Raw genomic sequence first — 27,476 nt, forward strand, 5'->3', positions numbered from 1 at the left:
ATAAAAATTTTAAAAACACTTTTTTTTAAATTTTATTTTATTTTTAAACTTTACATAATTGTATTAGTTTTGCCAAATATCAAAATGAATCCACCACAGGTATACATGTGTTCCCCATCCTGAACCCTCCACCCTCCTCCCTCCCCATACCATCCCTCTGGGTCGTCCCAGTGCACTAGCCCCAAGCATCCAGTATCGTGTATCGAACCTGGACTGGCAACTCGTTTCTTACATGATATTTTACATGTTTCAATGTCATTCTCCCAAATCTTCCCACCCTCTCCCTCTCCCACAGAGTCCATAATACTGTTCTATACATCAGTGTCTCTTTTGCTGTCTCGTACACCAGGTTATTGTTACCATCTTTCTAAATTCCACATATATGCGTTAGTATACTATATTGATGTTTTTCCTTCTAGCTTACTTCACTCTGTATAATAGGCTCCAGTTTCATCCACCTCATTAGAACTGATTCAAATACATTCTTTTTAATGGCTGAGTAATACTCCATTGTGTATATGTACCACTGCTTTCTTATCCATTCATCTGCTGATGGGCATCTAGGTTGCTTCCATGTCCTGGCTATTATAAACAGTGCTGCGATGAACATTGGGGTACACATGTCTCTTTCCCTTCTGGTTTCCTCAGTGTGTATGCCCAGCAGTGGGATTGCTGGATCATAAGGCAGTTCTATTTCCAGTTTTTTAAGGAATCTCCACACTGTTGTCCATAGTGGCTGTACTAGTTTGCATTCCCACCAACAGTGTAAGAGGGTTCCCTTTTCTCCACACCCTCTCCAGCATTTATTATTTGTAGACTTTTGGATCGCAGCCATTCTGACTGGTGTGAAATGGTACCTCATAGTGGTTTTGATTTGCATTTCTCTGATAATGAGTCATGTTGAGCATCTTTTCATGTGTTTGTTAGCCATCTGTATGTCTTCTTTGGAGAAATGTCTATTTAGTTCTTTGGCCCATATTTTGATTGGGTCATTTATTTTTCTGGAGTTGAGCTGCAGGAGTTGCTTGTATAAAAACACTTTTGTATTTCAAATGATACCATCAAGAAAGTGAAAAGACAACACACAGCATGGGATAAAATATTTGCAATTCATACATTTTATATAGGATTTATGTTGAGAACATATAAATAATTCTTACAATGCAATAGTGAATACAAGTAATTTTAATTATTTATTAAATTTAAAATGGGGAAAGACTCTGATTAGACATTTCTCCAAAAAAGACATACAGATGGCCAATAAGCACATAAAAAAGCACATCATCATCAGCCATCAGAGAAATGAAAACCAACACCACAAAGATGTGTCACTTCACAGTTACTAATATGGCTAAAATAATAGACATAATAGCAAGTGCTGAAAAGGATGTGGATAAATTGGAACCCACATACACTACTGGTAGGAATGTAAAATTGTGCAGCCGTTTTGGAAAACAGTATGGTGCTTTCTCAAAATATTACACAGAGAATTATATGATCCAGCAATTTCACTCCTAGGTATAAACCAAAGAGAAATTAAAATATAAATATATATCTACACAAAAACTTATACACAAATGTTCATAATAGCATTATTCATATAGCCAAAAAGCAGAAACAATGCAAATTCCATCAACAGATAAATAAAATGTGGTATAGCCAAATAATGAAAACTATTTGACATTAAAAAGAAAATGAAGTATTGATACAGGCTACAAACCTTGGAAACATTATGCTAAGTGAAAAAGAATCCAGATACAGATCATATGATTCTACTTATGTGAAATGTGAAGAATAGACAAACCCATAGACACAGAAAATAGACTAGTGGTTGCCTGGGGTTGAGATGAAGTGGAGGAGGAGAAGGGGGAGGAATGGGGAGTGACTGCTAATGTGTACAGAATTTCTTTTTGGAGTGTTAAAAATACTCTAAAATTAGATTGTGGTGATGGCTGCAAAACTCTCCAAATATATAAAAAATACTGAACTCCACATGTTAAATGAGTGGATTTTATGGTATGTGAAATATGTGTTAATAAAATTGCTTTCAGAAATACCTAGTTATGTTAAAAACTTAGCCTTATGCTTAAAGAACAATGAATTCCCAGACACCAACCCAAATGAAGAATTGATGCATTGGAACTGTGGTGCTGGAGAAGACTCTTGAGAGTTCCTTGGACAGCAAGTAGATCAAACCAGTCAACCCTAAAGGAAATCAGTCCTGAATATCCATTGGAAGGACTGATGCTGAAGCTGAAACTTCAGTACTTTGGCAATCTGATGCAAAGAGCCAACTCATTGGAAAAGATCCTGGCTCTGGGAAAGATGGAGGGCAAAAGAAGAGGGTGACAGAGGATGAGATGGTTGGATAGCATCACCAACTCAATGGACAGAATTTTGAGCAAACTCCAGGAGCTAGCTTTCTCACAAAGTAATAGATAAACAGGATAGAGAGTATAAATGAGAAAGAATGCAAGAGGGTCGGTTTAGCTTCCTATTGACCCTTTGTATGTCCTGGGTGCATACCCAAAATTTAGTGGTCTTGACAGTCCACACTGATTAGATATCACAGGTCAGAGGAATACGAAACTGTAAACTTGTTGTTTATTTTATTATAACCCATCAGGGTCTTTTCCAATGAGTCAGTTCTTCACATCAAGTGATCAAAGTATTGGAGTTTCAGCTTCAGCATCAGTCTTTCCAGTGAATTTTCAGGACTGATTTCCTTTAGGATTGACTGGTTTGATCTCCTTGCAGTCCAAGGAACTCTCAAAAGTCTTCTCCAATGCCACAGTTCAAAAGCATCAATTTTTTGGCACTCAGCTTTCTTTATAATCCAACTCTCACATCTACACATGACTACTGGAAAAACCATAACTTTGACTAGATGGAATTTTGTCGGCAAAGTAATATCTCTGCTTTTTAATATGCTGTCTAGGTTGGTCATAGCTTTTCTTCCAAGCAGCAAGTGTCTTTTAATGTCATGGCTGCAGTCACCATCTGCAGTGATTTTGGAACCCAAGAAAATAAAGTCTGTCACTGTTTCCATTGTTTCCCCATCTATTTGCCATGAAGTGATTACAACATGTTAGAAATGTAAAAAACCAGTCTCAGCTTGCAGGCCATAGAAAAGACAGACCATGCCATTTTTCACTGACACAATACTAGGCATGGGAGAGGGCGATTAGGTAGGTGGTGACCCTATAACATAGGAAGAAAAGCCATTTTAAGAAAAAGATTTTGAATTAAATCTTGGGCATGTAGAGTTTAAGAGATCTTTGGATCGGCAAAGTGAAATTGTCTAGTAAGTGCTTGGAGATATGTGTGAGGATTTTGGACAGTTAGAGACATACAGTTTGAAATTTTCAGCATCAAGATAACAGATTAAAGAGGTTATGAAAAGCATGTAGAGTAAGAAGAGAATCAATAACTCCAACACGAGATGGATAGGAAGAGAAGCATAAGAGAAAGTTCTGTATTCCTCTTTCCAACTCAGGCAAGGGAAACAAGGAGAGTTGAGGACTGTAAAATGTAACCAAAAGGAGAGGATGTTTGAGGTATAAGAAAAAAATTCAATGAATAAAAAACAAAAAAATTTTAATTAAAATAAATCTATGTTAAATTACATGAAAAGAGGTAATTGCTTTGAGTGAAAATGCTCAAGGAAAGTGATTAAAAAGAGAAGCAGGTCTAGAGAGAACCCTGTGGTGAATGTCGGTGTTCAATGTCAGAGATGAGAGAGGAGCCAATCAAGATGTTTATTTGCTTAAATAAAAACTATTCTTGTTAATTTATACAAACAAAATAAATTGGCTGTTGGGCACTTAATCAGGGAAGGGATTTATTGTGTGCATCTCACAGAACCAAAAAGAAACTGTTTGAGCAATCAGTTGAGTCAGAGGGGGAAAGGAACTGGGCAATTACAGGAACCTCAGCCAAAAAAATTCATGTACTTTCTCTTGGGAAGCTAGACGTAATGGGATTGGATTACTACCAGTGATTCCCTGTTCCTGTCTTCATTCCAGCTTTCATAATTCATTTAGTATGCATCTGATGGTTCAGCTTGGGTCAGATTTCTAACCCTGAATCAATCAGTTATGACCAGGAAAGCTGGTCATAGAAACTCACCACTGTTGTATATCTAATACTATATATGAGATAAAGAAAGAAATGTGAGCTGGCCAGCTACCCAAACTGGGGACTCCTACCAGGATCCTCTAAATAAATGGTATAAGAGACTAGAAGGGAACTAGGAAGGCATAATACTTAGGAAAATTGACAAGAGAGAAGACAACGTGAAGAAAGAATAGCTATCATTACCAAATAGTGCAGAGACTGAGTAAGACAGGGACTGAAAAATATTTTCTCAATTTCAGTATAAGGACAGAGGCCAAAACCAGATTACTCTGAGTCGAGAAGTGAGGGATGAAAACATAAGATTAAGAAATATGGGCTGCTATGTTGAGATGCTGGGCTATGAAGGGAAGGGGATCCTAAAGAGGGTTTTGTTGGTTTGAAACTTGAACGTGTTTAAAGTCAGCTGAAAGGGATATTGATGATGGTAGGAGTAGTTGATGGTAATTGATGGTGCAAAGCCCTGAAAAGTCATAAAAGGATATTTTAATGGATGGATTTATTAATCAGATTGATTTAATTATATTACCAAAATTTAGGAGAGCAGTGTCATAATAATTTAACTAGATAATCAATAATATTAACAGTTTAGGAGAAATTCTTCAACTTTTAATTTCTTTAGAAGTATCCATTTCAATACAAAATGCATGAAAAGTTCAAAACATTCTTGCCTAATTATCAAAAGAAAGTTTCTTAAAAATATAAATGACATCTCTTAAACTGTTTATTATCCACATTTGCCACCTAACACACCTGCTTTTTAAACAGTGCTCCAATAACTTAAACTTCCTAATGCAGATGTATTGAAAGATAAAAACATATGATTATCTCAATAGATGCAGAGAAAGCCTTTGACAAAATTCAACATCCATTTATGATAAAAAAAAAAAAAAACCTCCAGAAAGCAGGAATAGAAGGAACATACCTCAACATAATAAAAGCTATATATGACAAACCCACAGCAAACATTATCCTCAATGGTGAAAAACTGAAAGCATTTCCCCTAAAGTCAGTAACAAGACAAGGGTGCCCACTCTCACCACTACTATTCAACATAGTTTTGGAAGTTCTGGCCACAGCAGTCAGAGCAGAAAAAGAAATAAAAGGAATCCAAATTGGAAAAGAAGAAGTAAAACTTTCACTGTTTGCAGATGACATGATCCTCTACATAGAAAACCGTAAAGACTCCACCAGAAAATTACTAGAGCTAATCAATGAATATAGTAAAGTTGCAGGATGTAAAATTAACACACAGAAATCCCTTGCATTGCTATACACTAACAATGAGAAAACAGAAAGAGAAATTAAGGAAACAATTCCATTCACCATTGCAACGTAAAGAATAACATACTTAGGAATATATCTACCTAAAGAAACAAAAGACCTATATATAGAAAACTATAAAACACTGATTAAAGAAATCAAAGAGGACACAAATAGATGGAGAAATATACGATGTTCATAGATTGGCAGAATCAATATAGTAAAAATGAGTATACTACCCATAGCAATCTATGGATTCAATGCAATCCTTATCAAGCTACCAACAGTATTTTTCACAGAACTAGAACAAATAATTTCACAATTTGTATGGAAATACTGGACTGGAAGAAACACAAGGTGGAATCAAGATTGCCGGGAGAAATATGAATAACCTCAGATATGCAGATGACACCACCCTTATGGCAGAAAGTGAAGAGGAACTCAAAAGCCTCTTGATGAAAGTGAAAGTGGAGAGTGAAAAAGTTGGCTTAAAGCTCAACATTCAGAAAACGAAGATCATAGCATCCGGTCCCACCACTTCATGGGAAATAGATGGGGAAACAGTGGAAACAGTGTCAGACTTTATTTTTTTGGGCTCCAAAATCACTGCAGATGGTGACTGCAGCCATGAAATTAAAAGACACTTACTCCTTGGAAGGAAAGTTATGACCAACCTAGATAGCATATTGGAAAGCAGAGACATTACTTTGCCAACAAAGGTTCATCTAGTCAAGGCTATGGTTTTTCCTGTGGTCCTGTATGGATGTGAGAGTTGGACTGTGAAGAAGGCTGAGTGCCGAAGAATTGATGCTTTTGAACTGTGGTGTTGGAGAAGACTCTTGAGAGTCCCTTGGACTGCAAGGAGATCCAACCAGTCCATTCTGAAGGAGATCAGCCCTGGGATTTCTTTGGAAGGAATGATGCTAAAGCTGAAACTCCAGTACTTTGGCCACCTCATGCGAAGAGTTGACTCATTGGAAAAGACTCTGATGCTGGGAGGGATTGGGGGCAGGAGGAGAAGGGGACGATAGAGGATGAGATGGCTGGATGGCATCACTGACTCGATGGACGTGAGTCTCAGTGAACTCCGGGAGTTGGTGATGGACAGGGAGGCCTGGCGTGCTGTGATTCATGGGGTCGCAAAGAGTCGGACACGACTGAGCGACTGATCTGATCTGATCTGATGGAAATACAAAAAACCTCGAACAGCCAAAGCAATCATGAGAAAGAAGAATGGAACTAGAGGAATCAACCTGCCTGACTTCAGGCAATACTACAAAGCTACAGTCATCAAGACAGTATGGTACTTGCACAAAGACAGAAACATAGATCAATGCAACAAAATAGAAAGCCCAGAGATAAATCCATGCACCTATGGACATCTTATCTTTGACAAAGGAGGCAAGAATATACAATGGAGAAAAGACAATCTCTTCAACAAGTGTTGCTGGGAAAACTGGTCAACCACTTGTAAAAGAGTGAAACTAGAATACTTTCTAAAACCATACACAAAAATAAACTCAAAATAGATTAAAGATCTAAACATAAGACCAGAAACTATAAAACTCCCTAGAGGAAAACATAGGCAAAACACTCTCCAACATAATTCACAGCAGGATCCTCTATGACCCACCTCCCAGAATATTGGAAATAAAAGCAAAAATAAACAAATGGGACCTAATTAAACTTAAAAGCTTCTGCACAACCAAGGAAACTATAAGCAAGGTGAAAAGACAGCCTTCAGGATGGGAGAAAATAATAACAAATGAAGCAACTGACAAAGAACTAATCTCAAAAATATACAGGCAACTCATGCAGCTCAATTCCAGAAAAATAAACGACCCACTCAAAAAATGGGCCAAAGAACTAAACAGACATTTCTCCAAAGAAGACATACAGATGGCTAACAAACACATGAAAAGATGCTCAACATCACTCATTATCAGAGAAATGCAAATTAAAACCACAATGAGGTACCATTTCATGACAGTCAGAATGGCTGCTATCCAAAAGTCTACAAGCAATAAATGCTGGAGAGAATGTGAAGAAAGGGAACCCTCTTACACTGTTGGTGGGAATGCAAACTAGTACAGCCACTATGGATAACAGTGTGGAGATTCCTTTAAAAACTGGAAATAGAACTGCCTTATGACCCAGCAATCCCACTGCTGGGCATACACACTGAGGAAACCAGAATTGAAAGAGACATGTGTACTCCAATGTTCATCGTAGCACTGTTTATAATAGCCAGGACATGGAAGCAACCTAGATGCCCATCAGCAGATGAATGGATAAGAAAGCTGTGGTACATATACACAATGGAATATTTACTCAACTATTAAAAAGAATGTATTTGAATCAGTTCTAATGAGGTGGATGAAACTGGAGCCTATTATACAGAGTGAAGTAAGCTAGAAAGGAAAACACCAATACAGTATACTAACATATATATATGGAATTTAGAAAGATGGTAATGATAATCCTATATACAAGACAGCAAAAGAGACACAGATGTACAGAACAGTCTTTTGGACTCTGTGGGAGAAAGCGAGGGTGGGATGATTTGGGAGAATGATATTGAAACATGTATATTATTATATGTGAAATGGATCGCCAGTCCAGGTTCGATGCATGAGACAGGGTGTTTGGTGCTACTGCACTGGGATGACCCAGAGGGATGGGATGGGGAGGGAGGTGGGAGGGGGGTTCAGGATGGGGAACACATGTACACTTGTGGCAGATTCATCTCAATGTATGGAAAAACCACTACAATATTGTAAAGTAATTAGCCTCCAATTAAAATAAATAAATTTATTTTTAAAAGAATTTAAAGCTAAAAAAATAAAAATAAATTTAAAAAAGCTCCAATAACTTAAACTTTCTAATGCAGATGTACTGTTTTTTCCAGATTACTAAGGTTTTACTCTACTTGAAAATTCGTAAGTTACTCATAGCCTTATGATTTGCAACATAATTTAGTTCTAATCTCAAAATTTATAATAATTTTATGGCTTTTAAGTCATCTGAAATATAAATTCCAAGCTATAAAAAAATGCTTAAATTAAACTCATTTTCAATTATCTTGGTTTCACTGTTGTATTAAAGCAAGAGATGCTAGGATTGCATATTGAAGATTAGAAAGTTATTAAAGTGAAAATAGTTTCTGGAAAGAGAGGTGCACTGAAAAATAAAGCAATGTCAATTTGGTGAGTAAAGCATAAGACAATTAATTTTGTTTGTTTGTCAAGTTACAACGGTGTATTCAGACTGATCCTGTCAATTTCTACTTCATATACCAATTCAGTTCATTTCAGTCACTCAATCGTGTCCAACTCTTTGTGACCCCATGAACCGCAGCACGCCAGGCCTCCCTGTCCATCACCAACTACCAGAGTTTACCCAAACCCATGTCCATTGAGTCGGTTATGCCAGCCAACCATCTCATCCTGTTGTCCCCTTCTCCTCTTCCCCTCAATCTTTCCCATCATCAGCGTCTTTTCAATGAGTCAGTTCTTTGCATCAGATGACCAAACTATTGGAGTTTAAGCTTCAACATATGTGCTTCCAATGAACACCCAGGACTAATCTCCTTTAGGATGGACTGGTTGGATCTCCTTGCAGTCCAAGGGACTCTCAAGAGTCTTATCCAACACCATAGTTCAAAAGCATCAATTCTTCTGCACTCAGCTTTCTTTATAGTCCCAACTCTCACATCCATACATGACTACTGGTAAAACCTTAGCCTTGACTAGACGGACCTTTGTTGACAAAGTAATATCTGTGCTTTTTAATATACTGCCTAGGTTGGTCATACTTTCCTTCCAAGGAGGAAGCATCTTTTAATTTCTGGTTTCAATCACCATCTGCAGTGATTTTGGAGCCCAAAAAAATAGTCAGCACTGTTTCCAGTTTCCCCATCTGTTTGCCATGAAGTGATGGGACCGGATGCCAAGATCTTAGTTTTCTGAATGTTGAATTTTAAGCCAACTTTTTCACTCTCTGCTTTCACTTTCATTAAGAGACTCTTCAGTTCTTCGCTTTCTGCTCTAAGGGTTGTGTCATCTGCATATTGAGGTTATTGATATTGCTCCCAGCAATCTTGATTCCAGCTTGTGCTTCCTCCATCCCAGCGTTTCTCATTATGTACTCTGCATATAAATTAAATAAGCAGGGTGACAATATACAGCCTTGACGTACTCCTTTTCCTATTTGGAACCAGTCTGTTGTTCCATGTCCAGTTCTAACTGTTGCTTCCTGACCTACATACAGATTTCTCAAGAGGAGTTCAGGTGGTCTGGTATTCCCACCTCCTTCAGAAATTTCCACAGTTTATTGTGATCCACACAGTCAAAGGCTTTGGCATAGTCAATAAAGCAAAAACAGATGTTTTTCTGGAACTCTCTTGCTTTTTCTATGATCCAGCGGGTGTTGGCAATTTGATCTCTGGTTCCTCTGCCTTTCCTAAAACCAGCTTGAACATCTGGAAGTTCACGGTTCACATATTGCTGAAGTCTGGAGAATTTTGAGCATTACTTTACTAGTGTGTGAGATGAGTGCAGTTGTGTGGTAGTTTGAGCATTCTTTGGCATTGCCTTTCTTTGGGATTGGAATGAAAACTTACCTTTTCCAGTCCTGTGGCCACTGCTGAGTTTTCCAAATTTGTTGACATATTGAGTGCAGCACTTTCACAGCATCATCTTTTAGGATTTGAAATAGCTCGACTGGAATTCCATCACCTCCACTAGCTTTGTTCATAGTGATGTTTCCTAAGGCCCACTTGACTTCACATTCCAGGATGTCTGGCTCTAGCTGAGTGTGAGTAATCATACCATCATGATTATCTTGGTCATGAAGATCTTTTTTATACAGTTCTTCTATGTATTCTTGCCACCTTGTCTTAATATCTTCTGCTTCTGTTAGGTTCATACCATTTCTGTCCTTTATTGAGCCCATCTTTGCATGAAATGTTCCCTTGGTATCTCTAGTTTCTTGAAGAGATCTCTAGTCTTTCCCATTCTATTGTTTTCCTCTATTTCTTTGCACTGATCACTGAGGAAGGCTTTCTAATCTCTCCTTGTTATTCTTTGGAACTCTGCATTCAAATGGGTATATCTTTCCTTTTCTCCTTTGCTTTTTGCTCTCTTCTTTTCACAGCTATTTGTAAGGCCTCCTCAGACAGCCATTTTGCTTTTTTGCATTTCTTTTTCTTGGGGATGGTCTTGATTCCTGTCTCCTATACAATGTCACGAACCTCCGTCCATAGTTCATCAGGCACTCTATCAGATCTAGTCCTTTAATCTATTCCTCGTGTCCACTGTATAGTCATAAGGGATTTGATTTAGGTCATACCTGAATGGTCTAGTGGTCTTCCCCACTTTCTTCAATTTAAGTGAGTTTGGCAATAAGGAGTTCATGATCTGAGCCACAGTCAGCTCCCAGTCTTGTTTTTGCTGACTGTATAGAGCTTCTCCATCTTTGGCTGCAAAGAATATAATCAATCTGATTTCGGTGTTGACCATCTGGTGATGTCCATGTGTAGAGTCTTCTCTTGTGTTGTTGGAAGAGGGTGTTTGTTATGACCAGTGCATTCTCTTGGCAAAACTCTATTAGCCTTTGCCCTGCTTCATTCTGTACTCCAAGGACAAATTTGCCTGTTACTCCAGGTGTTTCTTGACTTCCTACTTTTGCATTCCAGTCCCCTATAATGAAAAGGACATTTTTGGGGGGTGTTAGTTCTAAAAGGTCTTGTAGGTCTTCATAAAACTGTTCAACTTCAGCTTCTGACCAGTGTTACTGGTCAGGACATAGACTTGGATTACCATGATACTGAATGGTTTACCTTGGAAACAAACAGAGATTATTCTGTCATTTTTGAGATTGCATCCAAGTACTGTGTTTCAGACTCTTTTGTTGACCATGATGGCTATTCCATTTCTTCTAAGGGATTCCTGCCCACAATAGTAGATATAATGGTCATCTGAGTTAAATTCACCCATTCCAGTCCATTCTATAGTTCCCTGATTCCTAGAATGTTGATGTTCACTCTTGCCATCTCGTTTGACCACTTCCAATTTGCCTTGATTCATGGACCTAACATTCCAGGTTCCTATGCAATATTGCTCTTTTCAGCATCGGACCTTGCTTCAATCAACAGTCCCATCCACAACTGGGTGTTGCTTTTTCTTTAACTCCATCCCTTCATTCTTTCTGGAGTTATTTCTCCACTGATCTCCAGTAGCATATTGGGCACCTACCGACCTGGGGAGTTCATCTTTCAGTATCCTATCTTTTTGCCTTTTTATACTGTTCATGGGGTTCTCAAGGCAAGAATACTGAAGTGGTTGGCCATTCCGTTCTCCAGTGGACCACATTCTGTCAGACCTCTCCGCCATGACCCCTCCATCTTGGGTGGCCCCACACGACATGGCTTAGTTTCATTGAGTTACACAAGGCTGTGGTCCATGCGCTCAGATTGGCTAGTTGTCTGTGATTGTGGTTTCATCTGTCAGCCCTCTGATGCCCTCTCTCAGCACCTACCATCTTACTTGGGTTTCTCTTACCTTGGATGCAGGGTATCTCTTCACGGCTGATCCAGCAAAGCAATATATATATACATACTTCATATATACACATACATAAATTACTTACAATGAAGTATTTTATATATTTTATGAAAGGGGATTTTAATAGCTATAGTATGTTAATATGAGTACTTACTGGATGTATATCAATATTTTAGCTCATATAATTATGGTAATCAGAACTTCCACAATAATTGGTAGAAAACAATTATAGGCTTAACACCCCCAAAAACTTTGGCCACCTGATGCAAAGAGCAGACTCATTCAAAAAGACCCTGATGCTGGGAAGAATTGAAGGCAGGAGGAGAAGGGGATGACAGAAGATGAGATGGTTGGATGGCATCACTGACTCATTGGACATGAGTTCGAGCAAGTTCTGGGAGTTAGTGAAGGACAGGGAAGCCTGGCCTGTTGCGGTCCATGGAGTTACCAAGAGTCAGACACAACTGAGCAACTGAACAACAATATCCCAAAACAACTTACAATAGAATAAACAAAAGAGGTACTAATTTTAAAAGACTGTTCAAAGAAACATTGAAAAAAATATTAAAGTATGACTCAGTAACCAAGAAAGAAAGAGGACTCAATTTTGGAAATTAAAAAGGAAAAATAAGCATATGTAGAGAAGATTGAAATAATATTATAAGAAAATACTTTATGCTCAAGAAACTTTAAATTTGAGCAGAAATAATTTCCTAGTTGAATTATCAAAAATTTTTTCAAGTAGAAGGAGAAAATCTAAGTAGACCAATACCATAGAATAAATTGGAAATTCTACGAAAGATCTGTACACACCACAACCATAACCCCTGACCCCTTCAAGGACCAGACCATGAGGTTTTATAGGTGAGCTTTAAAGGACAGATAAATCATATACAAACTATTACAGGGTATAGAAAAATAAAGTTTTTAAAAGTATTTTGTAAAGCTAACATAATCCTGACACCAAAACTTAATAAATATAAAACAAGAAAAGATAACAACAGAGCAATCTTACTGATTAATAAAGTACAAACACCCTAAATAAAATATTAGCAACTTGTTCCAGAACTGCCTTAAAAGAAAAAAATAGGATGACCAACTAAGATTTATTCCAGGAATGGATAACTGATTTAACATTTTAAAATCTCTTGATATAATCACATGAATAAATCAATGAAGAAAATCATATGATTATTTCAATAGATGCTACAAATTATTTTATAAAATTCAAAGCCAATTAAAATCTCTCATAAAACAGAAGTAGAAAGAAACTTCCAGGTGTGTGTGTGTGCATGTGCGCTAAAGATTCTTTATTATGTCATTTATTCATCTCATCAACTCCATTGAGTAGCTGTGTTTTTCTTCATTTTACAAGTGAAGATACTACAGATCACACATCATTTACCTAAGGACACATGGGCTTTAAATGGCGAAGACAACATTCAAACCCAGTTTTGTCTGGCTCAAGGCCTGAACTCTTAGTTGCCATGTAATACTAAAGAGATTGAAAATTAAAATGGATGGAGGAACCAATCAGGTAACTTAAATAATTAAGGGGCAGAAAGGATAGTGTGGGAAAATCGAAGAATGTATGTCCTCCCTGAACGGGGCAACTGCTGCTCACCAGGCAATTGTTGATATGTGGAACTGTGAACCCAGTATTGGCAGATTTTCCAATTCTTCAAAAGAAACTGGAAATCTGATGTGGGTATACAATGTCTCATTTTCAAAACTTTAAGGAGGGCTGGGGTAGGGAGTAATGATGTCAATGAAAATGGCAGGGTATGGACAGAAAATAGACAGGCCCCATCCTTCTGCAGAAACAATGGGAAAATAATCAAAACAGTAAGTCAGCTTTGCTGGGACTCTGAAAAGTAGACAAAGCTTTTCAGCAACCAAGTGAATGCTTAGTCAAGAAAGAGGGAACTTTACGAAGAGTAGAAAATTATTGCAGCATTTTCACTTGTCCTTGCTCCCAGCTTTTCAACTCAGCCACAGTTTTGAAGACAGCAGTCCATGTTCACAGTGGGGAACCACAGTCCCTGGTTCCACAGGAAGCAGAATGCACTCCATTCTCAAAGAACTGTGTTTGTCTTTTGTGACTTGTCTGAAGGCTACCTGAAGGACTGACACACATGCTGAATGGATAGAATATCAAGACAGAAGATCAATAAGAAAATAAAAGACTTAAACAACACTATAAACCAACTAGACCTCACAGATATATAAAGAACATTCCACCCAAAATAGCAGATAAATATTCTTTTTCAAGGAACATTCTCCAAGACAGAACTTATGTTAGCCACAAAACAAGTCAATGAATTTGAAAGACTGAAATCCTAAAATGTATCTTCTCTGATACATACCATGAAATGACGCATTCAGTAACAGAATGAAAACTGGAAATTTCACAAATATTTTGAAATTAAAGCATACAGTTTAAATAACCAATGGATGAAAAAAATATTACAAGGAAAATGTATATTTTGGGATGGATGAAAATACCTTGAGATGGATGGAAATAAAAATACAACATACCAAAACTTATGGGATACAGGAAACACTAAGGTCCAGAGGAAATTTAGACCTGAAAATGCCTACATTAAAAAAGAAGAAATCTCAGTTGATAACTTTAGACCTTAAAGAACTATAAGGAGAAGAGCAAACTACTAAACACAAACTAGAAGATGGAAGGAAATTCTATTCTAAAGAATTGAGCAGAGATAAATGAAATAGTGTATAGAAAAACAGAAAATCAACAAAACGAAAATTCGATTCCTTGAAAAGATCAACAAAATTGACAAACCTTGAGCTAGACTGACCAAAAAATGTAGTAATAGTGAATAACTTACATCAGAATTGAAAGTGGGGACATTACTACCAACCTTATGGAAGGAAAAAGGATTATAAGAGAATACTATGAACAACTGCATAGCAAAAAAAAAAAAGAGAAAGAGAGAGAGAGAAACTAGATGAAGTGGACACATTGTTAGAAACACATATTATCAAAACTGACTCAAAAATAATAGAAAATCTCAACAGATCTATAACACATAAAGAGACTGAGCCAACAACAGCAAAAACAACATAATCAAAAAATATAAAACTACATGGCAAACAAGCCAGAAAACTTTATTTGCAATTTATATAGTGAATAATTAAAAAGTTTTAATACATAAAAAGCTCTCACAAATCAAAAAGGATAAGACAAGGGTAAGACTAGAAAATTTACCCAAAAAATGAAAGGTTATTAAATATGTAAAAAGAATACAAATTAAAACAAAATACTATGTTTCACTTATTAGATAGGCAAAAATTAAAAATATATACAGAACTGGACTCTGTAGCATTCTCATAAATTACTGGTGCAGCTAGAGACTGGTCCAATTTTTCTGGAAGACATTTTTAAATATAGTACCTTCAAAGAACCAGAAAGAGCACATTTCCTTACCCAGGAAAATTTATCTCCAAGAAAAAATATAAGAAGCTTGTAAAATGTTTGTACAATGACAGTCAATGCAGCACTGTTAAAAGCAAAAAATGCGTATAATAAATTACGTATATATTTTTAAATAGCTATAGATATGATGGCTCAGACTGTAAAGCATCTGCCCTCAATGCGGAAGACCGGGGTTCAATCCCCAGGTCGGGAAGATCCCCTGGAGAAGGAAATGGTAACCCACTCCAGTACTCTTGCCTAGAAAATTCCATGGATGGAGGAGCCTAGTGGGCTACAGTCCATGGGGTCGCAAAGAGTCGGACACGACTGAGCGACTTCACTTACTTACTTATAGATATTAAACATATAGATTTGCATCGGAAAAATTCTCAAAGGATATGCATCAAAATGTTAATAAAGGTTATCCCTGAGTGTTTGGGGAGCTTTTTAAATTTATGCTTGTTTTACTTACTTTTCTACAATAATTATATTTAATTTATAAATGGAAAAACAAATCTACAAAACCAATATCCCTGTAAAGTTGCAAGCCATAGCTCATCGAAGCAAATCTTTAATATATTTATATTCAACAAACACATCTTGAGCACCTACTATGTGTTAGGTGTGTGTGGGTGTTAGTCGCTCAGTCATATCCAATTCTTTGTGACCTCATAGACTGTGGCCCACCAGGCTTCTCTGTCCATGAGATTCTCCAGGCAAGAATACTGGAGTGGGTTGCCATTTTCTTCTCCAGGGGATCTTCCCGACCCAGGGATCTAACCCATGTCTTTTATATCTCCTGCATTGGCAAGTGGGTTCCTTCCCACTAGTGCCACCTGGGAAGCCCATGTGCTAGGTACTGTTAGGTAAATGATTTTATTTCAGTGTGTCTAAATTCTCCTGCTCGTAAGTATGGCACCAAAGGTACTCACTCTCCCTCTCACTCCTTAATTACTACTATTTGCATTTGGATTTTAAGTTTTATCTCTAATTACCGAATGCAATTAAACCCATATTAAAAGAATATCTGGCATTATATTACCAATCCTTGGCCTGCCTCAGTGATTTAGGCTCTGGAAAGCCAAACTCTCAAGTCACCACCTCTGTACTGATCAGCTCCTGAGAATAGAGAGCAAGCTGGCCTGAAGTGGATTCTTAAGGTCTATTTCAAAAAGGGAGGGCAACTGTCAAAATGTGGACTCCACTGGCCACCATCAAGTGCAAATTCCCCACCTGTCAAATATTCCTTCTCCTATCTCTCCCTAGCCTTTCTTACTCCTTTTCCTTCTGGAACTCTGGCTCCTAACCCTAACACTCCTTTCTGCCGTAAGACCATTGGATGGTGAGATTTTAGAACCCATTCTCACTGCATTTTCTCTCCTCCTTCCAGCCCTCCAACCATATATGTCTTTGGTACCTTGAGTGTTAGAAGGACTAAAGCTTTCCTGGTACCACCAAAAACAGAACTGACACTGTTTGTAAAGGCAGTATTTTTTAAGTTTTGTGTTTTTTTTTTTAAAGAAAAAAACAGAGTGGTTTTCACCACAATACCAATTAGAGTTTATAAAGAAAAATAACATTTAGCAGGACCATTTACAATTACAGTACCCAGCAGTAATATACTCTGCACTATAACTGTGGTTATACAAGTAGCCAATGAATCATGGGTCTGTTTGATGGCAGCAGCAACCTCTGTTCAGGTATGCCGCCCTCGTGTGGTTGTATGCGTGTTCTGTTGATTCCAGCGATACCTGTAGGATCCTATTTCACACACAACGCTCTGGGCCTCTGCAAGAAAAAAACAAGGAGGGGAGCGCTCTAAGGCACCATTTCACAGAGCCCTGAGGCCTGCTCACGGGGTGGTGGCGACACCAGCCTGTAGTCATCCCCTCTTCTTGGGAGAAGGTGAGCTAAGCTCGCATCTTGAGCTCGCATCCACGCTGAGCACCCAGAAGCAGCTGGTCCCCAGGCAGCCGCAGGAAGTCCCGCTCACTGCCTGACACTCACTAGCATTCGCCAGCATGCCTGGAAGAACCAGCGCGGAGGCCCGGAATAAAGCCCATGGCCATTGTTATCACTCACATACGCTCTGATGGTTGCCTAGACGACCCAGGTCCGGCCCCACCCACAGAGTCTGGCAATCTAGACCAGTCGGGTACCAGGCAGAAAATGGAAAAGCCTCCAGAAGAAGCTCCCACCGAATCCTCGGAAATCCAAAGACCAGCCAAGACCCCAGATGACAGACATACAGATGGCCAGGAAGACAGCAGGCAGAACCAGTATGAAGTGGAGGCAGATGACTGGACTGATGACAGAGCAGCTGACCAGACTGCCCAAATGGTGTCTGGCCTGGCTGAACCCAACATAGTTAATCGAGCTGACCACAAAGTAGATGAACACATGGGAGAAAGAACATCTGATCAGGCTGACCTCAGAGCATCTGACCATGATAATTTTGCCAGTGGTAGAACATCTGACCAGGCTGATCAGAGGATGTCAGAAGAGATGGACAGCAAGGCATCTAGCCAAGCTGATGGTGTCAGGTCTGAACAGACTGACAACCAGATGTCTGCTCTGCCTGAACAAGGTACTTATGAGCAAACTGAACAGAGAACGTCCAGCCTAGCTGAGAGAATAGCTTCTGAACAGTTTGACCAAAAGCCATCTGTGCCATCTTTACAAAGAGCCCATGGGCGGAGTGATCACAGAATGCCCCGACCAGGTGACCAAAGAACGGCTCAACAGATCGAAAGTAGATTGTCCGGCCTGATTGAGAAAAAAACTTATGAACGAATTGATCAGAGATCATCTGACCAAGTTGACCACAAAAGAGCTTCAAAGACTCACCTCAAAGTGCATGACCAGACTACTAAACCAGCTGAACACCCTGAGACTGACTCTGACAAGGCTGGTGGTGAATCTGACCAGACTGATGACTTATTGGATGAAGAGGATGATTACACAGAAGACAACCTGTTTGACTACAGAGAACAGTCTAATGACGAAGTATTCAGACAGCTTGGCTATGGCAAGGAAGAGGAAGAGGATGACTTCAAAGTGCAACCCTGCAAATTTGAGCCTAGCCAGACAGATGCCAGCGTATCTAATACTTCCATTGAAAGTGACACTGAAAGTGTAGCTGACCTGCGAGTCTTCATGCCATTTGATAACAGTACTTTCCAAACAAAAGAACAGGCCTACTCTGAAAAGTTTCCCTCCATTTCATCTAAACTGGACTATATCATCAGTCGAGAAAAACCTCAACCCATGGAAGTCGAGCCTGTAGGTTATAAGGACATTTGATACCCACCTGGGAGGTTGGAGATCAAGCCAGGGTTCTGGGAGAATGCGGGCAGAGGGCACATGCTGTGCTATGTGTAACCCATAGGATTCAGGAAGGTAGGAGTAGGGTGGGAGATAACGAGATGGGTTGCCTTCTCAGCTACCCGAAGTAGACCATTCAGGCAGGATCAATGAACTAGGATGCAGGAATCCTGGGTTTCAAGTCCTGGTTCTGCTGCTAACCCTGGGAAACTAATTCATTTCCCCTCTCTGCTGCTGCTGCTGCTAAGTCGCTTCAGTCGTGTCCGACTCTGTGCGACCCCATAGACGGCAGCCAACCAGGCTCCCCCCGTCCCTGGGATTCTCCAGGCAAGAACACTGGAGTGGGTTGCCATTTCCTTCTCCAATGCATGAAAGTGAAAAGTGAAAGTCAAATCGCTCAGTCGTGTCCAACTCTTCGCAACCCCATGGACTGCAGTCTACCAGGCTCCTCCATCCATGGGATTTTCCAGGCAAGAGTACTGGAGTGGGGTGCCATTGCCTTCTCCGTCCCCTCTCTGAGCTTCTGCCACAGGAAAGGAATTTGGAGTCCATTGGATATCTCTGTGAAGGGAAAAGTAGACTGGCTATGTCTAAGGCATCTCTCAAGACCTGAGGTACATTACATTGCCTGGAGGATCAGCCAGATCTCTCACAAGGTCTATAGTTTGTAGAGTTCAGATCCTGTCAATACCAAATTCCACTGATAACATCAACAGTAACAAAACTTCCTGGGAATTTTCTATTCATTAAAGACTTTCTTGGGGGATATTTCCATTTTAGGATGATTTTTCATCATACCAGGAAAGAAGGATTTCTGATGCATACAGTCAACCTTATAAGAGGCGATTCCCTCCTATAGTATATGAAGATCCTTATCAAGTTTCACTTCGATACATGGAGAAACACCACATTCTGCAAATATTCCAGGTAAACCTCTCAATCTCTTTTTAAAATGTGAGTTTTAAAGTAATTATAATATAAAAGACAAACACTGACCTGGCTCTTAAAAGGCAGATCAGGTGTTCTGGTATTCCCATCTGTTTCAGAATTTTCCACAGTTTATTGTGATCCACACAGTCAAAGGCTTTGGCATAGTCAATAAAGCAGTAAGAGATGTTTTTCTGGAACTCTCTTGCTTTTTCCATGATCCAGCGGATGTTGGCAATTTGATCTCTGGTTCCTCTGCCTTTTCTAAAACCAGCTTGAACATCAGGAAGTTCACGGTTCACATATTGCTGAAGCCTGGCTTGGAGAATTTTGAGCATTACTTTACTAGCGTGTGAGATGAGTGCAATTGTGTGGTAGTTTGAGCATTCTTTGGCATTGCCTTTCTTTGGGATTGGAATGAAAACTGACCTTTTCCAGTCCTGTGGCCACTGCTGAATTTTCCAAATTTGCTGACATATTGAGTGCAGCACTTTCACAGCATCATCTTTCAGGATTTGAAAGAGCTCAACTGGAATTCTATCACCTCCACTAGCTTTGTTCGTAGTGATGCTTTCTAAGGCCCACTTGACTTCACATTCCAGGATGTCTGGCTCTAGGTCAGTGATCCACACCATCATGATTATCTGGGTCGTGAAGATCTTTTTTGTATAGTTCTTCTGTGTATTCTTGCCATCTCTTCTTAATATCGTCTGCTTCTGTTAGGTCCATACCATTTCTGTCCTTTATCGAGCCCATTTTTGCATGAAATGTTCCCGTGGTATCTCTGTTTTTCTTGAAGAGATCTCTAGTCTTTTCCATTCTGTTGTTTTCCTCTATTTCTTTGCATTGATCGCTGAAGAAGGCTTTCTTATCTCTTCTTGCTATTCTTTGGACCTATGCATTCAGATGTTTATATCTTTCCTTTTCTCCTTTGCTTTTCGCTTCTCTTCTTTTCACAGCTACTTGTAAGGCCTCCCCAGACAGCCATTTTGCTTTTTTGCATTTCTTTTCTATGGGAATGGTCTTGATCCCTGTCTCCTGTACAATGTCACGAACCTCATTCCATAGTTCATCAGGCACTGAATGGCCCACCTCAAATGAAAACATTTAAGCTGGAAGTATTTAAGTTTAAAGAAGTAGGATGTAGAGGAAAGTGCACAAATTTTATAATCTATTAGCCCAAGTCTCCAAGCTCAATTTGCTCCTTCTCCTCTTTGTAATTTGGAAGAGATTACCTAATTTCTGTGAATCTCAGTGTCCTCTTATAACAGGGATAAGTGATATTTACTTTATTAATGTTATTCTATGCCCTTTCTTTCTTTAAAATGTCCTTTTGTGGGAGAATGCTAACTGCTGGGCTTTCTGGCTTTAACAAAGAACTACTAATTGTTAAACTGAAGGACAGAAGCCCTAGAAAGTAGAATTTTAATCATTCTGTAAGCAATTTTCTTCATCTGTCAAGAAAAAACAGTGTTTATGCATTGAACATTGTTATAAGAAAAGCTAGTTATAAATGTGTTCAGTAGAAATATATGTAAAATGATTAATGAGCATGCATGCATTAAACAGATCAGAATACTTTATACCAGAAATTTGCCCTATTGTTATTCCCTGCAAATGAGAATTCTGTTTACTTTATTAATAATTTTTGTTATTCAACAGCAACAAAACATATGAAAGTGAGTCTCTGAAGTCTTTGATATGCTTTCTCATTTATTATTACAAACACAGAACATCATTTTAAACTTTTAGAATCAAATGCCTTAGGAAGTTTCTTGTAAAAATCATAGTGTTTTAAAATTTTTACTTGAAAAAGTTTCTTTGACTGTTCTTTGAAGTAAATTATTTATTGATTTCTCAGCCTGGCAAAATCAAAATTCTCAAAATAAAAACTTCCTCCAAAACCTTCTCACTACCTCTTTGATCTTCAGTTCAGTTCAGTTCAGTCACTCAGTCGTGTCCAATTCTTTTCGACCCCATGAATTGCAGCACGCCAGGCCTCTCTGTCTATCACCAACTTCCGGAGTTCACTCAGATTCACGTCCATTGAGTCGGTGATGCCATCCAGCTGTCTCATCCTCTGTCATCCCCTTCTCCTCCTGCCCCCAATCCCTCCTAACATCAGAGTCTTTTCCAGTGAGTCAACTCTTCACATGAGGTGGAACTTAGAAACTAGAAAGATATCCACTGCTATTTATTCACCCACATTTTACCTTAATTTACCTAAACATATCAGTAATAAGGAAGTATAACCTGACCACATAAGTTTAGTTCAGAACCATAATGTAATATCTTTCTGTCTCTCAGCAGATCACTGAAAACTTAGTCTATGAAAAGCCAGAGGATCCCCTGAATTTTATGCTGTGCCAGGTATGGAATTTTTTTATTATAAAATATAGCACACATACAAGTGTACAAAACGTGTGCAACTCAGTCAATGACCATGAAGAGAGCATATCTGTAACTGCCATTCAGGTTAAAAAAAAAAAAACTAAATGTTGTCAGGGAGAAGGAAACGGCAGCCCACTCCAGTGTTCTTGCCTGGAGAATCCCAGGGACAGGGGAGCCTGGTGGGCTGCCGTCTATGGGGTCGCACAGAGTCGGACACGACTGAAGCAACTTAGCAGCAGCAGCAGGAATAGGAAAGTAAGTGATATGAAACAGCTTTTCTATCCTGTGTGTTGACCTGGCTGCAGGTGTGTTCTGTTATTTGAGGAAAGATAAATCTTAAGAACCCTTACCTCAGGCTTTTTAACACAGGGTACCACTTAGCCACCGGGAAGCCCATTAAAAGACAGGGAGGTCCAGCAGTCAGTCTTCTAGGAAATTGGTAATGATGTCACCTAACCTTGAAACATTAAAAAAAAAAAGTGTTCTCAACTATGTAAAATCTTTCTCCTCCTACCTTCTCAAATGTAATCCTAGGAATTTTGCCTGTAAACAAAGCATTTCTCGGCCAGAAATACTTTCTCTCTTTATAGCAAGGCTTCATATTATATTGAGTACCACAGGTTCCATCATTTTTAAAGGACAGAGACATAAATGATAAATAATGGATATAAAAATATTACAATCTACCACCTCAAAAAATATTGTTTATGGAGCTTGGAGATTCAAGTATTGATTGCAGTTTTATTTTGAAAAGAATGCTACAACTTATGTGGTTTTTCTTCCTCATGTTTATATTAAAAGAAAAGCTAATAAACTCTATTTTAATTAAAAAATAAATAAATAAACATTGTCAGCATCTGAGAAGTCCCCTTCGGTTTCCTCAAGGTTATCACTTCCCACAAAGGGACTATTATTCTGACTTTTATGGTAATGACATTCTCACTTTTCTTTTTAATTTTGCCATGAAACATGAATCATAAAACACTTTTGTTTAGACTTGTCAGATTTTTGAAATTTTTATTTTATTTAGTAGTTGAGAACATGACTTCTAGAACCAAACTGCTTTATTTTTTAGACTTAAAAATATTTTTAGTTTTAAATTTTTATGCAATTTTTAAAGCTTACTTTCCATTTACAGTTATTACAAAATATTGTCTATGTTCCCCATGTTGTACAATACATGCTTGAGCCTGTCTTACACCCAATTATTTGTCCCCTGCCCCCACACTGGTAACCACTAGTTTGTTCTCTGTATCCGTGTAGACTTGTCAACCTTTTAAACTTTATAAAAAGGGAACCATGTAGTAGAGATTCATTTGTTCACTCTTTTACTCAGAACTATGTCTGTGAAATTAATCCATGCTATTGTGTATGGCTGTAGTTCATCTATTTTCATTGCTATATAGCTTTCCTCATTTGAAATGCCACAATTTATTCATTCTGTGATAGATATGGACCTTCAGGATAACCTATTACAAAGCTTTTTCCTAGGAACTTTCATGCGCATGTCTCTTGGTACACATAAATACACATATCTCTTGGATACATACCCACAAGAGAGAATGCTGGCTTCTAAAGTATGTGTAGCTCAGCTCTAATAGATTACATCAAATGATCTTCCAAGGAAATTTCACCAATTTACACTCCCACTAGCAGTGTGCATTAGAGTTTTGGTTGTCTTACATCCTTACCACTTACACCCAACAATATTACCAATCTTTTCAGCATTAGCCTTTTTAATGGATGAACAGTAATAAATCATTTCAGGTTAAACTTATTTATCCTGAGTACTAAAGCAGTTGCATACTTTTTCATTTGTTTATTGGCCATTTGGAAATATTTCTTTTCTATTATATTGTATTTTTAAGTCATTTGTAACAGTTTTCTATATGTTCTGGTTGTGAACTCTTTGTTGATGTATTTGTTACATGTATCTTCTTCGACTCTTTGCCTTCCTGTTTTATCTCTTAAAGATATCTTTTGATGAACAGGAATTTTTAATTTTTATATATTCAAATTTATTTTATTACTTCTGGTATCCTATATTATAAGTGTCTCCTTAGCCCAAGCTCCTCACCTTAGTCCCTGTATTATCTTGTAGAAGATAATACAAACCCATCTTTTTTATAGGTTTTGTTTTGTTTTGCTTTTCACATTGATTTTGTGTAGGATGTGAAGTGAGGTCAAGCTTTATTTTCTTTCAAGCAGACATCCAATTGACCAAGCACCTTATAGGAAAAGACAGTACTTTCCACGCTGTTTTTTTATTTGACTCCTGTAGTATATTTGTTGATCCTTGCTCCACTACAAGAATCTCTTAGTTAGAATGCCCCATAATAAGTCTTAATATCTACCAGAGCAGGTCCTCCCATCTTATTCTTCTTTTAAAGTATCTTGGTTGTTCTTAGGTGTGTGCATTTCCTTTTCAGCATTTAGAATTATTTGTCAAGTTACACACACACACACACACGCGCGCACACACACTAGCACACACTGATGGGATTTTGTGGGGAGATTGCTTTGGCTCTGTTGATCAATTTGGGGAGAAGTATTGAATACCAGCTTGAACAATAAGCTTTATCCTCTCCATTTATCTAGGTCTTTAATTTCTTCCAGTATCATTATTATTTGCATAAAGATTTTACATATCTTTTGATGGATTTATTCATAGGTATTTTATAATTTTGATGCTGTTATAAATAGAAACCTTTAAAACTTCAGGTTCTAATTTCTGACATATAGATGTGTAACTAATTTTTGTTGATCTTATTTGCAGCAACCTAGTTAAACTCAATATTTCTAATCAAGCACTTGTAGATATTTTGGGTATTCCAGCATATACAATCATATCATATTTAACCTTTCCAATCCCTATCCTTTTCTTTCTTTCTGTCTTACTGCATGTCTTATAACCCCCTCAGATCTACCTTCATCTCTTCTTTATGCTGCAGAGAAGCTAATCTGCATGGACTAGATCAATAGGCTCTCATTCCTTTTGATTCACAGTGGGTTAAGCCAGCAGGAAACCCTGGAGAAAGATGGGAAAGAGGAAAGAGGATGAGATCAGATTTATTCCCCTGTCCTTTTCTCCATGATCTATCTGTCCTGAGTTTTCTGGAAGTCATTGATTCTCTTAAAGCATCTTACTTTATACAGCTCTTTTCTCCTGAATTAGAGTAATGTTCCCTCCTCTTGACTTTCAGTCTCAAAGTTCAGTGTTTCCTAGCTTTGGATTATTGCATTATCTCCTGTGACTACCTAATGCCTACTTCTTTAAAAGCAGTACTTTTTTTGAATAAACCTCTTTGAATTTTTCTGTTTTGAAAGTACGGTTTCCTGTTGGAATCCTGACTGATAAAGAACACTGATTAGGAATATCCCGCAGAATTAATGTTGAATAGAAGTAGCTACAAGTGGTTTACCTTGCTGGCACTCAACCTTAAGAGAAAAAAAAATGCTTATTTAACCATTAATTATAGTGTTTATTGTGCTTTATAAATGCTACTAATAATATTAGGGCAGTTCCCTTTATAGTCTGTTTTCTGAGAAGTTTTGCCATGAATTATTAAATTTTATCAAATTATTTTTCTATATCTATTGAGATGATCATATGATTTTTCTTCCTTTTCCTGGTAATATGGGAAAATATATTTTCATTTTTAAAACTTTTCAAGCATACATACAGAAAATTACACGGATCAAATCTGCACAACTTGTCTGTCACTACTTCAACAGAGCCAGGAAATCACCACTCAGGTCAAAAGACTGAAAGTTCTCATCTCCTCAGAATCCCACATGGTGACCATTTTCCAATCACTACACTTTCTTTTCCAGAAAATAACCACTATTCCAACTTCTAGATTAGCTTGACTCTATGGATTTTATATAAATGGAACCTGATAATGATACTATTTGCAGGCCAGCTTCTTTTGAGCTGACTGAGGGAGCTGACTGTGGCTCAGATCATGAACTCCTTATTGGCAAATTCAGACTTAAAGAAAGTAGGGAAAACCACTAGACCATTCAGGTATGACATAAATCAAATCCCTTATGATTATACAGTGGAAGTGACAAAGAGATTCAAGGGATTAGATCTGATAGAGTGCCAGAAGAACTATGGACAGAGGTTTGTGATGTTGTACAGGAGGCAATGATCAAGATTATCCCCAAGAAAAAGAAATGCAAAAAGGCAAAATGGTTGTCTGAGGAGGCCTTACAAATAGCTATGAAAAGAAGAGAAGCAAAAGGCAAAGGAGAAAAGGAAAGACATACCCATTTGAATGCAGAGTTCCAAAGAATAACAAGGAGCGATAAGAAAGACTTCCTTAGTGGTCAGTGCAAAGAAATAGAGGAAAACAATAGAATGGGAAAGACTAGAGATCTCTTCAAGAAAATTAGAGATACCAAGGGAAATTTTCATGCAAAGATGGGCTCAATAAAGGACAGAAATGGTATGGACCAAACAGAAGCAGAAGATATTAAGAAGAGGTGGCAAGAAGACACAGAAGAACTGTACAAAAAATATCTTCACGACCCAGATAATCATGATGGTGTGATTTCTCACCTAGAGAGAGATGGTGTGATCTCTCACCTAGAGCCACTCATCCTGGAATATGAAGTCAAGTGGGCCTTAGGAAACATCACTACGAACAAACCTAGTGGAGGTGACGGAATTCCAGCTAAGCTATTTCAAATCCTAAAAGATGATGCTGTGAAAGTGCTGCACCCAATATACCAGCAAATTTGGAAAATTTACTGGTGGCCGCCAGACTGGAAAAGGTCAGTTTTCATTCCAATCTGAAAGAAAGGCAATGCCAAAGAATGCTCAAACTACTGCACAATTGCACTCATCTCCCATGCTAGCAAAGTAATGCTCAAAATTCTCCAAGCCAGGCTTCAACAGTACATGAACTGTGAACTTCCAGATGTTCAAGCTGGATTTAGAAAAGGCAGAGGAGCCAGAGATCAAATTGCCAACATCCATTGGATCATCAAAAAAGTGAAAGAGTTCCAGAAAAACATCTATTTCTGCTTTATTGACTATGCCAAAGCCTTTGACTGTGTGGATCATGACAAACTATGGAAAATCCTGAAAGAGATGGGAATACCAGACCACCTGACCTGCCTCTTGAGAAATCTGTATGCAGGTCAGGAAGCAACAGTTAGAACTGGACATGGAACAACAGACTGGTTCCAAATTGGGAAAAGAGTACGTCAAGGCTGTATGTTGTCACCCTGCTTGTTTAACTTACATGCAGAGTACATCATGAGAAACTCTGGGCTGGATGAAGCACAAGCTGGAATAAGATTGCTGGGAGAAATATCAATAACCTCAGATATGCAGATGACACTACCCTTATGGCAGAAAGTGAAGAAGAACTAAAGAGCCTCTTGATGAAAGTGAAAGAGGAGAGTAAAAAAGTTGGCTTAAAACT

General features: G+C 38.2%; 1 protein-coding gene across 1 annotated transcript; it reads left to right on the plus strand.

Moving 5' to 3' along the window:
* Positions 1-17,460: 17,460 nt before the first annotated feature.
* On the plus strand, positions 17,461-25,001 carry TEX55 (testis expressed 55). The gene is made up of 4 exons (XM_070358395.1): positions 17,461-18,681; positions 19,504-19,650; positions 21,958-22,020; positions 24,993-25,001. The coding sequence occupies exons 1-4, from the start codon at positions 17,461-17,463 to the stop codon at positions 24,999-25,001; spliced, it is 1,440 nt and encodes a 479-aa protein (XP_070214496.1).
* The last annotated feature ends 2,475 nt before the right edge of the window (positions 25,002-27,476 follow it).

This window comes from Bos mutus, chromosome 1 (assembly GCF_027580195.1).
Source record: "Bos mutus isolate GX-2022 chromosome 1, NWIPB_WYAK_1.1, whole genome shotgun sequence".
Taxonomy (NCBI): domain Eukaryota; kingdom Metazoa; phylum Chordata; class Mammalia; order Artiodactyla; family Bovidae; genus Bos; species Bos mutus.

Coding starts and splice junctions, on each gene's coding strand:
- TEX55 (XM_070358395.1), top strand. CDS start 17,461: ATGGCCATTGTTATCACTCACATACGCTCTGATGGTTGCCTAGACGAC. Junction 18,682..19,503: donor AACCCATGGAAGTCGAGCCT/GTAGGTTATAAG, acceptor TTTCCATTTTAG/GATGATTTTTCATCATACCA. Junction 19,651..21,957: donor ACATTCTGCAAATATTCCAG/GTAAACCTCTCA, acceptor TCTGTCTCTCAG/CAGATCACTGAAAACTTAGT.